The sequence below is a fragment of the Oncorhynchus kisutch genome, linkage group LG8 (assembly GCF_002021735.2).
Source record: "Oncorhynchus kisutch isolate 150728-3 linkage group LG8, Okis_V2, whole genome shotgun sequence".
Classification (NCBI taxonomy): Eukaryota; Metazoa; Chordata; class Actinopteri; order Salmoniformes; family Salmonidae; genus Oncorhynchus; species Oncorhynchus kisutch.
In genome coordinates, this window is record NC_034181.2 from 77,576,160 (window position 1) to 77,591,151 (window position 14,992).

Consider the following 14,992-nt stretch of genomic DNA (forward strand, 5'->3'; position numbering starts at 1 on the left):
CCTTGACTTTCTCATTGCACTTCACTGTGGCCAGGGCATTACCTGTAGTACAGACACCACGTAAAGTAACACCACATACAATGTGTTTGCTTGGTTATATTGGAATATATTCTTAGAGCAAAAAAACGCAATAAGAAAAAGTATTTAAAAGAATTTGGTGATTCAATTAAGCTTTTGCGTTGTTGGTTATTCTCTGATAAATGCCACTGTCTGTTTTACATGCGATGCAATTCAGGCCATTCTAAAAAATACAATGACAAATGTTCACAGTAATAATTAAAAACAAGAAAGAACAGACTTGCATTGTAATTGTTTGCATTGTAAGAACTTGCATTGTATGAAGCTAGGGCGGTTCCTGGCATATGCATTGTGTATTACTAATTGGACTGTCTGACAACACCAAAACATCCAAGTGTAAGACCTTTGTCTGGCAAAAATGCAGCAGCAAAATGGTTAAAAACCCCCACTGAATTTCCAACCAGGAAGAGTCAGGCTCTTGCCAAAGTTTAAGTGGATAATTTTAATCAGACCCATCTATATTTTATGATTATAATGTGCCCAATCAAAATATGATCTGAGCTTATTCTTCTTCAGGGAGGCTTTTAGGCTTTCAGACTGACAGCTGGGATGACCAGGGTGGATCTATGTAGTCATTAAGAGGTCAGAAACAACAACATGAACTACTATAGCCTCATCACTTTTCTAATGAATATAGAACAATCATCTCCATTTAACCCCTGACCCCAGCCCATTAGCAGAGCACTACACCAATACTGAAATCTATCTAATCATTTATTCTGCTGCTTACATATGCATTATAGGTAGTGCTAAGAACAGGCCTGCAGCGATAAGAAACGATGTTGTAATGCATCATAATTAGTGTGCTTACAAAATATTTGGGGTCATTTTATACCTCAATGGAATAGTTGTTAATTATAAAAGATATTGCAACAGGAATCTCACCAGCGTAAATTGTTCTAACGAAGGGGTCTTGAGATTTGACCTCGGTGATGTCAGATAGAGTTACAACATCCAGCTTGGCTGACACTCTGGGAAGGAGATTCTGTTGAGCATAATACGGTATTGAGATGATATTCTTTAATTCAACCATATCACCCTGTGGATCTCTCAGGACACAGAGGTGATGGGGAGGTTGATTGTTTTAAAATGGGAATGTTTGTCAACATTTTAAGGACTTGGCAAAGTTTGGTACAATAAAGACCAAATTGAAACTATTACAAATAATGTGTCCCTACAGAAACAGTTTAAAGTAGATGATGTCAATAATGCTATAGTACCATGACGGATACAAACTGCCCTCTGTGAGTTGGATAAAACTAGCTTGGGCTACGGAGACTCAAATACAAAACTGTGTGAAGTTTAGCCCAAGGATGGACAATGGAATTCAAAGTCAATTTTGACAAATGATTGCTGATGATGTTTTTAGTCAAATAAATTCAATCAAATACCAGACAGTATTAGGATGCATCATCTAAAACACATTCATCTACTCAGGGAAATCGAGACCAGACAACCCAGCCTCAGTCAATATGAGTTGGATTACAATACATAAGATATTGTTTAATGCATCCTAATTCAATAGAAATACCATTAGATCAGCAAGTTGACAGTTCTATTGCAGAATGACAGATTACTGGGGTAGTAATTGAGGGGTAGTACTACACTTACTGGGTAAAATTGGAAGGAAAAAAACAACTTTCAGAAGCATTAAAGCATAATGTTTAAAAATTGTAAATCAGATCAACTAGATGTTGCTATGATGATAAAATGCACTATAATTCATGCATGTCTGGATACATAATAAACTTCCCATGATAAGGAAGGACTTGATCATTATATAGCTATTAATAATATGGGGGAAATGCAGACATGTGAACACTGTTGTGTTATAGTCAGTAACTCACCTTCCCAAAAGCAGAAGCTCCTGCACAGATGTGTGTGAAGTTGAACTGTTTCTGGGAAGCAAGAATCAAAGGAGTCAATTCCTCTGTATGGAGACAAGAGGACCAGGGTTAAAGTACATATTTAGACCAAAAGGAAGTATCGTGACATTCCATCATTCCAACAGTAAATATCATCTAAACATCTCCGGCATCTGTATTTGAACTAAGCATATCCACACAGACCTAAGAACATAACAAAACTATCCCATCCTAGAATGGTAACAGTCCTTTGTAGCAGTCATGTTGAGCCACTAGACTCTTCTTGACCCCCTGGACTTTACTGATCTGGTCTGCAACCTGCTAAAGAAGAATCCAACACAGAAATAAACAGTTAACCATACCAGCCAGCTGTATATCATGAAAGAGCTACATTGTACTGCACAAGTGTGACATACGTATGAAATACCACATTAAAACATAACTTCCATTGATGTATGACTGAACAGCTGTTATGGCAGGAGTAGCCAACCATCCTTCAGCAGAGCTGGGCTATTGTGCAAGCCTTCCTGAAACACACCTGATTCTACCCACCAGAATCACAATTAGTCTAGCTGAATTAGGTGCATTAGTGTAGGGTTGAAGCAAAATTTGGTCAAAATTTGGTCTCTCTTGCAGAGATGTTTAATCTCAATGAGACCAACCTGGTAAAATAAAGGTACATTTAAAAAAAATGCATGCACACTGGTAGCTCTCCAGATACGAGGGGTTGCCACCTCTGTGGGGCATCGTAGTGACAGTCCTACCTTGGCACAGTTGGTTCCAGCCACCAGGCAGGTGACCTCTCCTCCCACCTTGCTGGCAGCAGTAATGATGTTCAGTGTGATGGCTTTGAGCTGGTTGTTGTTGTGCCCTGCTATTACCAGAGTACTCTGAAACCTCTGGACCAAGACAGGGCTGCAGGAGAGAACACTACCAATCTCCATAATGAAACTGCTTTATAAATAAGACTTAGTTTAGGCCATTGCATTGACATTTCTGATTGTCAATAACTACTATTTTGGTATTTTGGCCTTGAATGATAAACTAGACAGCTGGCATAGGTTTAGGGCATATTATCAGACTGGCTCTATCAAATTAACAGTGTAAACAGTAGTGTGTACAAAGGTCAATATAAAACACACTGTGCACGACAGGGAATAAAGGCAATATGAAATACGTTTGTCGAACACCAAAGGGAAGGCTTTAGCCATGTCAGGTCAACTGTGTGTTTTGTCGTCCAAGATAACAAAATCACTTGCTAGTTTAGTTTAACCCAAGTCAGGTGACACACTGTACTGTAGTTAGTTATGTTGCCAAAATGTGGATCAGTTTCATGCTCCATCTACTCAGACACGATAACCGTTAATAGCTACAATGTATGTAGCTAACAGTGCAGTTGCAAATTAGAGTGAAAGTATGTTGTCGACATGCCATGTCCTGAACTGACCTCAGACAGACTTCAGTCTGCCTAGCCAACTAGACGTTGGTGACAATCTGAAACGGTAGAAGAAATGGCTGCATTTGTCAACACTGGAGTTTTACTTTCCAATTGTCCCAAACTTCTTCTGTTAATTGTTGTGAACATAACTGGCTAGCTTTCTAGCTAATCAGCAAAATGTTTGCTACCTATTTGTCTTGATATTGTAACGACCCTGGGTTTATAACCGCGGAAATCGACTGTGCCGCACGAGCATGCTTTTGCGGCACAGTCGATAGCGCGCCGGACCTCAGGCTCGATGGTCGAGGGTTCGAGACCTGCTCCCTGCCTGTTTCATAACAATGTAAACAGGCAGCTGAGAGGCATCAGTTAATTCTCCACTCTTGTATCTCGCGAGAACAATGTAGTCTGATCTCTCCGCGTCTCTTTCACTTTAAACAGTGAACTCAGGAAATAGCCCTATCTAATAATTTCATTATGAATTCAAAGGCCCCTTTAAAGTGCAAAAGACCAGGGATTTGAGAATGGATGTACTGTAGGCTAAAGAATACATGGTGTAAGCATTCCATCCATAGACATATATTTATTCCATGACATAAACATTTATATTTAATTGGAAAAATACAAGCTGATGTAAAATTATATAATTTTTTTATATTTTATTTTACCTTTATTTAACCAGGTAGGCAAGTTGAGAACAAGTTCTCATTTACAATTGCGACCTGGCCAAGATAAAGCAAAGCAGTTCGACAGATAAAACGACACAGAGTTACACATGGAGTAAAAACAAACATACAGTCAATAATGCAGTATAAACAAGTCTATATACAATGTGAGCAAATGAGGTGAGAAGGGAGGTAAAGGCAAAAAAGGCCATGATGGCAAAGTAAGTACAATATAGCAAGTAAAATACTGGAATGGTAGTTTTGCAATGGAAGAATGTGCAAAGTAGAAATAAAAAATAATGGGGTGCAAAGCAGCAAAATAAATAAATAAATAAAAATTAAATACAGTTGGGAAAGAGGTAGTTGTTTGGGCTAAATTATAGGTGGGCTATGTACAGGTGCAGTAATCTGTGAGCTGCTCTGACAGTTGGTGCTTAAAGCTAGTGAGGGAGATAAGTGTTTCCAGTTTCAGAGATTTTTGTAGTTCGTTCCAGTCATTGGCAGCAGAGAACTGGAAGGAGAGGCGGCCAAAGAAAGAATTGGTTTTGGGGGTGACTAGAGAGATATACCTGCTGGAGCGTGTGCTACAGGTGGGAGATGCTATGGTGACCAGCGAGCTGAGATAAGGGGGGACTTTACCTAGCAGGGTCTTGTAGATGACATGGAGCCAGTGGGTTTGGCGACGAGTATGAAGCGAGGGCCAGCCAACGAGAGCGTACAGGTCGCAATGGTGGGTAGTATATGGGGCTTTGGTGATAAAACGGATTGCACTGTGATAGACTGCATCCAATTTGTTGAGTAGGGTATTGGAGGCTATTTTGTAAATGACATCGCCAAAGTCGAGGATTGGTAGGATGGTCAGTTTTACAAGGGTATGTTTGGCAGCATGAGTGAAGGATGCTTTGTTGCGAAATAGGAAGCCAATTCTAGATTTAACTTTGGATTGGAGATGTTTGATATGGGTCTGGAAGGAGAGTTTACAGTCTAACCAGACACCTAAGTATTTGTAGTTGTCCACGTATTCTAAGTCAGAGCCGTCCAGAGTAGTGATGTTGGACAGGCGGGTAGGTGCAGGTAGCGATCGGTTGAAGAGCATGCATTTAGTTTTACTTGTATTTAAGAGCAATTGGAGGCCACGGAAGGAGAGTTGTATGGCATTGAAGCTTGCCTGGAGGGTTGTTAACACAGTGTCCAAAGAAGGGCCGGAAGTATACAGAATGGTGTCGTCTGCGTAGAGGTGGATCAGGGACTCACCAGCAGCAAGAGCGACCTCATTGATGTATACAGAGAAGAGAGTCGGTCCAAGAATTGAACCCTGTGGCACCCCCATAGAGACTGCCAGAGGTCCGGACAGCAGACCCTCCGATTTGACACACTGAACTCTATCAGAGAAGTAGTTGGTGAACCAGGCGAGGCAATCATTTGAGAAACCAAGGCTGTCGAGTCTGCCGATGAGGATATGGTGATTGACAGAGTCGAAAGCCTTGGCCAGATCAATGAATACGGCTGCACAGTAATGTTTCTTATCGATGGCGGTTAAGATATCGTTTAGGACCTTGAGCGTGGCTGAGGTGCACCCATGACCAGCTCTGAAACCGGATTGCATAGCAGAGAAGGTATGGTGAGATTCGAAATGGTCGGTAATCTGTTTGTTGACTTGGCTTTCGAAGACCTTAGAAAGGCACGGTAGGATAGATATAGGTCTGTAGCAGTTTGGGTCAAGAGTGTCCCCCCCTTTGAAGAGGGGGATGACCGCAGCTGCTTTCCAATCTTTGGGAATCTCAGACGACACGAAAGAGAGGTTGAACAGGCTAGTAATAGGGGTGGCAACAATTTCGGCAGATAATTTTAGAAAGAAAGGGTCCAGATTGTCTAGCCCGGCTGATTTGTAGGGGTCCAGATTTTGCAGCTCTTTCAGAACATCAGCTGAATGGATTTGGGAGAAGGAGAAATGGGGAAGGCTTGGGCGAGTTGCTGAGTTGCTGATAATGAGAGCCCTATACTCCAAAATTTCGAGACAATGAAAGGAACCTATCTACATTTTATTAATTTGATATAGGAAATAGAACAAATTCATTACAGAGACTTTGTGGATACATTTTATTTTATGTATAACTAAAAATCAGGTACCAGTCTAGAGTGGCTCACTGCGCTGCTCTCCTGTCCCGTCATGAAGCAGTAAAATTGTACTTCTAATGTTCCTCCAGTAGGTGTCCTTGTTGTTCTCGAGTAGATGGATGAACTGATTCACATGGTGTCAGGTGTCATGACGGGTTGTCTCTGTGCATTCTCCTCTGTCCCAGGAAAAACATGCAATTTAATGCTTACTCCTGCTAATTACAATTCCAATGTAGGCCTAATAAAAGTGTACAGATTTAAAATAATTTGCAGTAATTGTCAGGAAATAATACATCAACCAAAAAAGCTCACCATAAACGCAGGCAAATATCCAAGCCCCAAAATTACCTTAGAATTACCTATTGCATTCTAACAAATAACCAACTGTTTCAAAATAAATAAACATTTTCGAAATACTTAATTCTTTAAAATCTCTAGCGAGACTTGATATGACAGTGGGAATATGTTATGTGGGACGAATGGATGTCCAGTTTTACGCGTGACGTCAGAGAGTGTGTGGGACACTGCAGCGCCTCTTCCCGGGGACGTCCCACAGTCCGAACTGAAGTTATCAGACAGCCAGGCACAGGCTTCTCACCTCCCTCCTTTCTCCTCTTCTTCTCCTTCTTACTTCTTTTCTGCATCTTATCGCAATCCCGTCATCATTCCTGTATGGTGGATATTATTTTCAACTCTTCTTTCTTGGGTGATATGGGGGATCATTCCAAAAGTAAGTGCCATATTTTTGTATTTTTATCCACCTTTCCCAGTGTTGTAGATTACCCTACAAATCATAGCCTCTGAAATTAAAACATATTCTGTTATCGCATTCAAATGCCATCGTGTTTCATATATTTATATTTATATAAAGCAAATATAATATATTCCTATTGGAATTGTTTTGTTATCCATAATGCGGACTTTTTCTTGTTTATAGTTCATTTTATCTTAGATGTCTTTCTAAACGATTGTGCATAATTTCAGAACAGGTTTTAGTCATTGGAATGTAATACAGTGAGAAACTGGGAGTATTTCGCTCTGTATAAGACTATTTAAGACGAAGAAGTGACATGTAGGCCAGTGGCTCTCAAAAAGTGCGATTTAAGGTGTCATTAACTGTGTACATGGGAAAGAATGGTTACAATGTCTGTGCTCTCTGCAGAGAAGTCCGGATTCGCGATGTGTGTAGGCTGTGGAAGTCAGATACATGACCAGTACATTCTGAGAGTTTCCCCGGACCTGGAGTGGCATGCAGCCTGCCTGAAGTGTGCTGAGTGCAACCAGTACCTGGATGAGACATGCACTTGCTTCGTACGGGACGGAAAAACCTATTGCAAAAGAGATTATGTAAGGTAGGGATTGAAATTCTTTGGAGATATTTTGTTAGTGATTGAACGTATTTTAACGTTGGTGTGAATGAGGAGGTAGCCTACAAACTAAAATATAGCGTATCCATATACATGCAAGACTTGTACCTAAATCACAGATGCTTATTAGGCCTAAAAATACAAATGTCCTTGTTTTGGAAGTTTTATTTTAAAACGTGTGTTCAGTCTGCGTAATTCCATGCAAAATGTATCTGTTGTTCAACGCATAAAAGGCCATTTGACCTACAATTAAGCAGCTTTTCCACAATTAAAATAGTTCGTTCAAGTTAGCTTTTATATTTTGATCCTGGCTAAACAATGCACAGTAATATTTATCTTAGCCTTGTTTCTGACGTTCGAAGTAGACCTAGTAATGTAACACTTGGAACAAAAACTGCAGTAACAACAAATCAAATGGCTGTTAGAAGTTGTTGTTTAATTCAATACATTTTTTTTCTCCATTTATTCCTTGCAGGTTATTTGGAATAAAATGTGCAAAATGCAACCTGGGATTCAGCAGCAGTGATTTGGTGATGCGAGCCCGGGACAACGTGTACCACATCGAGTGTTTCAGATGTTCCGTGTGTAGCAGGCAGCTCTTGCCGGGGGATGAGTTCTCTCTCCGGGATGAGGAGCTGCTGTGTCGGGCGGACCACAGTTTACTAATGGAGCGGAGCTCTGTCGGAAGCCCAATCAGCCCCGGACATATCCACTCCAACAGATCACTACACTTAGCAGGTCAGTTGCACATCCAAAACAACACCACCACTGACTTCTGTAATAATAATAAGAAGAAGAAGAAGAAGAACAACAATAATAATAATAATATGGAGGCAATTATGTTAATCAGAATGATGATATTCATTGTTATATTAATGATCCTAATAATAGCCTGATAATAATAGTTCTAAATATATTTCCTAGAATTATCGATAGGCCTAATTTTATGATCATAACGATCGGTAGACTCAATAAAAAAATCAGATGCAAGCTTTGAGTCATTAAGATGTCAATAACTAGGCTATATTAGGCAATAGGCGACCGATATCAGACTGACCTTTAAACTTTTCCATGGAAAATCACTGAGATATGATTTAATTTTAATCCAAGCTTTTAAAATGGATAGATTTTGAAATTAAGTGACGTTGGAATTTTTAAAGGATTTTGATATCTTAATTTACACGACCCACTAATACAAATACAGTAGGCTATAATAACTTAGGCTAATCCCTACTACTTGACTTTAGGCCTATCAGGATCATCTGGATAACAATAAATACGATTTTACAGATAATCTCTTAATGTGCAAATTAAAGAATTGTAGTAGATAGGAATGTTAACGAGTAGGCCTACACACAGTTTTTGTTGCCTAATTTACTAAGCCTTTTAAATTTAACAAAAACTTAATGCATGACATAAACAAGGAGTGTCATAGTGGCGGATGGGAATCTGTAGCCTATTGAACTATAATACAATAATAATACAAGCGCTTACATGCTTTTAGAATGACATTGTCTTGGGGCCTAGACATAATTGTTGCTCAATATGGGCGATGTATTTTTAGGGGGGAATACCAAGATCAAATGGAGTACGTGTGGATGGTTAAATATATATATTTACGATAACAGTCTCTCCATCCACACGTACTCTCTTTCTCTATATATATATTATAACGCATGGCAAGAGTTCAATAAGTTATATTTTAGATTAATAAGAGTAACTAACGGTCTATATAACCTATGGCAAGGAACATGCTCCAGGAAAAAACGTATTTGCATAGCCTGGGATAATAATTAATAATAACAATAATAACAATGACACTCATAACAATATAAGTCAAACTTTAGTTAATTTCCTTTTTTATTAAATATAATTCCGCCTCTCTTCAGCAGAGCCAGTGACAGTACGGGCACCACACCGAAACCACGTCCACAAGCAGTCAGAGAAGACAACACGAGTGCGAACCGTTTTGAACGAGAAACAGCTCCACACGTTACGGACCTGCTACAACGCCAATCCGCGGCCAGATGCGCTAATGAAGGAACAACTGGTGGAAATGACCGGCCTCAGCCCAAGGGTTATTCGAGTTTGGTTCCAGAATAAAAGATGCAAAGACAAAAAGAGATCTATTCTCATGAAGCAACTTCAGCAGCAGCAACACAGTGATAAGACTGTAAGCATCTTCGTAAGTTAATCTCGGAAAGATTTTTTTATACTTCCTCTAGCCTACTACTTTTTCTTTATGTTTGGTTCATCGTTGAATCCTTACATTTTTGCGATAGTTGAGGTATGTCAGCACAGTCTGGTCTCATAGACTAGACTTAACATAGTAAACGAGAATCCGGGATATAAGAATTGCAATTAGTAACATATCATACGAATTGTAATTCGTAACATTTCATACGAAATGGATGATAGACATCCACAAATTAATACCATACCAAATGTACATATCATAAGTCTCCAAGATTTTCGTTTACTATGTTACTTCTACCCGTGAGTCTAGGTTGGTCAGCAAAGAAGTACTTGTGGCCAAATGGTTACCTCTTATTAAAGGCAAAGAATTTTTCGTTTTTCTGGAATGATTTGACCAGTGCCACACTTGAATAACCCTTGGTCCGAGGCCGGTCATTTCCACTAGCTGTTCTTTCATTATTGTTTTTCTGTATTCAACCTGCCAATAAATAATTAATCAAGAATTCAATTGTGCATGACCTGTATTGGAAAGCAAAGACTACAGAACAAAATGCTGACATTCTGATCTGGGAACTTGATTATTTTCTTCGACTCTACCAAAGTGTAGATTTAATTTGGATTTCCTATTCTAATCTCGTATTAGAGTCTACAGGGGCTCACAGGTACGCCTCTGGTTGCCAGAAGCCCTATCAGGCACGACAACACGGTGCAGGGTAACTCGGTGGAGGTGCAGACCTACCAGCCTCCCTGGAAGGCCCTCAGCGAGTTCGCCCTGCAGAGTGATCTGGACCAGCCGGCCTTTCAACAACTGGTAAGATAGAGGAGATTCTATACTTGCATGCTAATGTGGGTGCACATGTGGGTACGCGTAATTACTCAAGAACACACATTCAAACTCTCTCTCACACACGAACGCACGCACGCGCGTAAACACACACGCACGCATTAATTTTGATGACGACACTTTCTGAGTTTTTTTCTTCACTTTAATGTCATCAATTTAAATGTTATAAGTAATAACGTTAAATGGCAATTTTCAACGTCAGAAGTGGCAACATTTGTAGCCTAAACAAAGCCAGAACATATTTATTTAGACATCACTGTCTTTGCACATTACAGGTGTCTTTCTCGGAATCTGGTTCATTGGGAAACTCATCCGGCAGCGACGTGACTTCTCTGTCATCGCACTTACCCGACACCCCGAACAGCATGGTACCCAGTCCCGTGGAGACGTGAGACCGAGCCACCAGCCTCGGTCCCAGGCCTAGCATGTTCCCGCCCCGGTGCCCTGCATGTGACCAGCTCATCACAGCGTCCTAAAGACAGAGGAGTCCTTTCGGACATGGAGGAGAAAATGACATATTCTAAATGTTGAACAATTACCTAACGGCACTATAAAGCAACGCGAACGAAAGCCCTTCTTCTTTAAGACTCAGTTCAGCAGTTTTGAGGATATCAGTGACAAAAGAAAACCGAACTTCGTTGCATGAACCGAAAGAAGATAGAAGATTCTCGTGATGGATTTACAAAACAGCCTCCCTCCATATTACATTGGAGCCATTTAATGTCGAACCAGATGGACATTCTGCAATTCATTTTGAACATGTCGTGTCTTGGTTTCTTTATGTGATTTTTGATACATTTATTTCGTTATCAAGCCCATAGACTCGTGTGTTTGTCTTAAAAAGGAGCATGATTTCCGAAGATTATATAAAACAGATTATTGTTGTTAAATATTTGATCTTAATAGGAAAGGGGCAGGTTGTTTGAGCCTCTCTAACAAACGTAAGTTATTGTTATTTATTGTCAGGACAAAGATTCATAAAGGAAGTAATAACGGATCAAAAATAAACTGTTAAATCTTTATAATGTCTAAGGTACACCGTCTTTGCATAAACTCTTGTAGAATTTCCCAAGATAGGCTTTACACCCCGGTTCCCTCACTAGGCTTACACCCCCGTTCCCTCACTAGGCTTACACCCCCGTTCCCCCACTCAGCCTGTGGCATGCAGTTCATCAAGTGGACCAGTGGTTATTTGAGCTATAAACATCAAAACCTTCAACCAAAGGTATTCCCAAAACGAGTATGCTTCACGCAAACCTTATAGGCCCCCAGTTCCCCGAGCTTCTAAACCACATAGGTGTAGGCCTATATACAACAAATCAAACACCAATATATTTCTGAATTTATCAAAATAATAATTCTACTAACAAGGAGAATAAGTTTAGTTCGGTTTTAGTTCCCTATTTATCCCTGCATTAAGTATAAAACCACTGCGAAAAGTAGACCTATTTAATTGCGATACAAAAGGATGAATTAAAACGTCAATGATCGAATACTGAGGGTCCATTGATGAAAGCATTTGCATATAAATGTTGAATGTTATGACTATTATCAGGCTAATCTGATAGGCCTATTGATTTGGGAGAAATCCTTATTATCATGTTATTGTGTTGGCTTTATTACGCAGGCTATTTAATCATTTTAACTTTAAAAAACATTGGAGCTTAAAACTTGCATGTGGAATGAACAATAATATATATTATTTAAAGTAAATAAGACACCCTCAATTTGAGGGTTTGCGCTGCCTACCTAATGCTTAACATAATAGTTTTTCTGAGGCTGGGAGATTGGAATTAAGGTGGATTGGCTTCTGGTCATTTACTCTCTAGGGGCGAATTTGTGTTGTGATCAATCCAGTTTCACTGTTTAAGTCACAAGTCTAGACAGCCAACAAGGATCGGCGGCTTCTTATCTGCGCCTGGCATCACCTGCAAACGATACATTGAATGAAGCCACAACAAACCCACTTCTCTCTTTGGAAAGAGCTAGTTTAGGGGAGAGATCAGCTCGTAAACCCACCCTGATCTGGCCGCAGTTTATTTTCATTCCACTCAGTCAATTGCGTTATTACGCACGGGTCAGACGTCTCAGTAATGACATCACAAACCAAGTACCTTTGTGTGTTTTTAACCGGGCTACGCAAAGACTAGGCTACCTGGACACAATTAGTTATAATGTAAATAATTTGAGATAATAGGAACAATTAACAAAACAAATACAGTAGACTTAGACGAAATATATAGCCTGTTATTAATTATCCCATTTGTAGTTGGCTATAAATTCCGTTTAAAAGTGGGTCTAACTTATTATTTTAATGTCTGACCATAATATCACAGGATCAAAGTAGACTCAGGAATGAAACTCTATATCTTGTAGATATAATTTAATTTGTATTAAACACCATTATCCTAATTCAACTCAACTATTGGCTAGGCCTACGATTTATTGATTGATTGATTTCATTATAGTGTCATGCATCTTCATGATTCCCAGCCCACATGGGCTTATACACTGTAATAATATTATCATACTTAGAAATGTGCACACTTACCTACCTACTTACCTACCTACCTACCTACCTACCTACCTACCTACCTACCTACCTACCTACCTACCTACCTAGATACCTACCTACCTACCTACCTACCTACCTACCTACCTACCTACCTACCTACATACATACATACATACATACATACATACATACCTACATACATACATACAGCAGTTACATACATAAGTTACTACGTGCATACATACATACCTACATACATACACACATAAACATTTGCATTCCTAATAAAATGAAAACAATTGAAAACACAAAACAAAAACCGAAATCTAAATCGGAAGTTTGAATGACAATGGGTAGATAATAGATGTGTAATTGAGCTGTTTTAGAGACTTTGCAGGAAACAATGCTGCCTGTTAGAGATAACCGGAGATAACCAGAAGTTACTGACAGAGGAATAACAATATCGGTGCATCTAGGCCTGGAGAGGAAAGTTTCAAGAGACAAATGTCCTAGATACACATTTATTATACTGTAGATTCATAACATTTACAAAGTTGTATTCTTCCCTTTAAGGTAAAACACATTTCAACCTTATAAACTCAAAATGCCTGGAATGTTTGATTTGGATTGTGAATTAAGAGTTGGCAAAATAGTTTGGGAAAAGGATAGGCCTATGGTAATTTTGTTGGAATTGGTAGGCTATTTCAAACACAATCGAAAAATCTAAGCGAGATCATAGGTCAAATAAACATGTCAACTTTATGAAACCGTGGTCAATCTGACCTATTTCATTGCAGGAATTATCAGAGTAGGCCGTTGCAAAAATACTGCAAAAGTGCATGATATCCTGTCGAATTGGTTGAATTTCAGATGGATTTTAACCTATACTTCTCATATCTATTGATATTTTACAACATAAAAATATAAATCCTTTTTTATTACACTCTTTTTTTTAAAATACCACACGACAGCCATCACATAATCCTATAACATCAACCTGAATTCGCTTTAATTGATGCTTTGCACAGGGCAGCCTGGAGAAGACCATTGCATATTTACATGTATTTTATTACGTTTCCAGTTGCGCTTGCTGATAACCGCGCCAGTTAAGGCCTGTATGATTTAATCACTGTTGGCAACACTAATTGCAAAAGAAAATATAAAATCATGACTTACGAAATTCCATGAAAACGACTGGCCAGTGTAAACAGAACATTCAAGAAAAGGCATGCACGCAAAGTTCATGCCAAAAGTTTGGAACGTTCTAAAAACTTAAGATAGTGCAACATCTATGTAGTGTCTGTTGTTGATCTTTTATCAGCTATTCAATGGGCGTGTCTATCCATTGCGTTAAACCAGAACCACAACAAACACTATTAACACCCACTCGCGGGAGCGTTCTGATCGCGCGCGTGCGCGCACACACACACACACACACACACACATACACACACAGACACACACTGAGATAGCACAGGAAATAAATTACATTTATTAAGGCTAACTAGAGACACACTCCAGAATTTCACTATTACAATAATGTATGGTCTAACCGAATGACATCCCGTTTTCTGAGCTAGTCCTGTCAACCAATGAATTGATCCCACTCAGAAAAATTAATAGTTATGTTTTAGAGGAGTAAAGAATTACTTGAATGATTTCTATTCATTTATCCAGTCATATAGCCTACCTTTGCATTTGCATCTGTGATTGCGTCTTTAGTTCAGCGGACACTTGCACAATATATGCAATTAACATTTTATTGATTCCTCATGAATGTGTTTGAGAAAATAAGGACTGCTTGCCTGCCAACTGTCTCGGTCTAAAAACAACAGAGGGCATTTAGTTGCTACCTGGTCACTCAGTGCAACTGGACTCTTCTGAAGGGCATTGTACCACATCATGA

General features: G+C 39.3%; 1 protein-coding gene across 4 annotated transcripts; it reads left to right on the plus strand.

Annotated features, from left to right (window-relative positions):
• Positions 1-6,733: 6,733 nt before the first annotated feature.
• LOC109885620 (insulin gene enhancer protein ISL-3-like) lies at positions 6,734-11,607 on the plus strand. Of its 4 annotated transcripts, none has more exons than XM_020477453.2 (6): positions 6,734-6,894; positions 7,327-7,516; positions 8,007-8,269; positions 9,421-9,716; positions 10,371-10,538; positions 10,847-11,607. In XM_020477453.2, the coding sequence occupies exons 1-6, from the start codon at positions 6,837-6,839 to the stop codon at positions 10,961-10,963; spliced, it is 1,092 nt and encodes a 363-aa protein (XP_020333042.2). In that variant the 5' UTR covers positions 6,734-6,836; the 3' UTR covers positions 10,964-11,607. The 4 variants fall into 4 exon arrangements, with proteins under 4 accessions (XP_020333042.2, XP_031687133.1, XP_031687132.1 ...); XM_031831273.1 differs by having other exon boundaries at positions 9,421-9,704; XM_031831272.1 differs by having other exon boundaries at positions 9,424-9,716.
• The last annotated feature ends 3,385 nt before the right edge of the window (positions 11,608-14,992 follow it).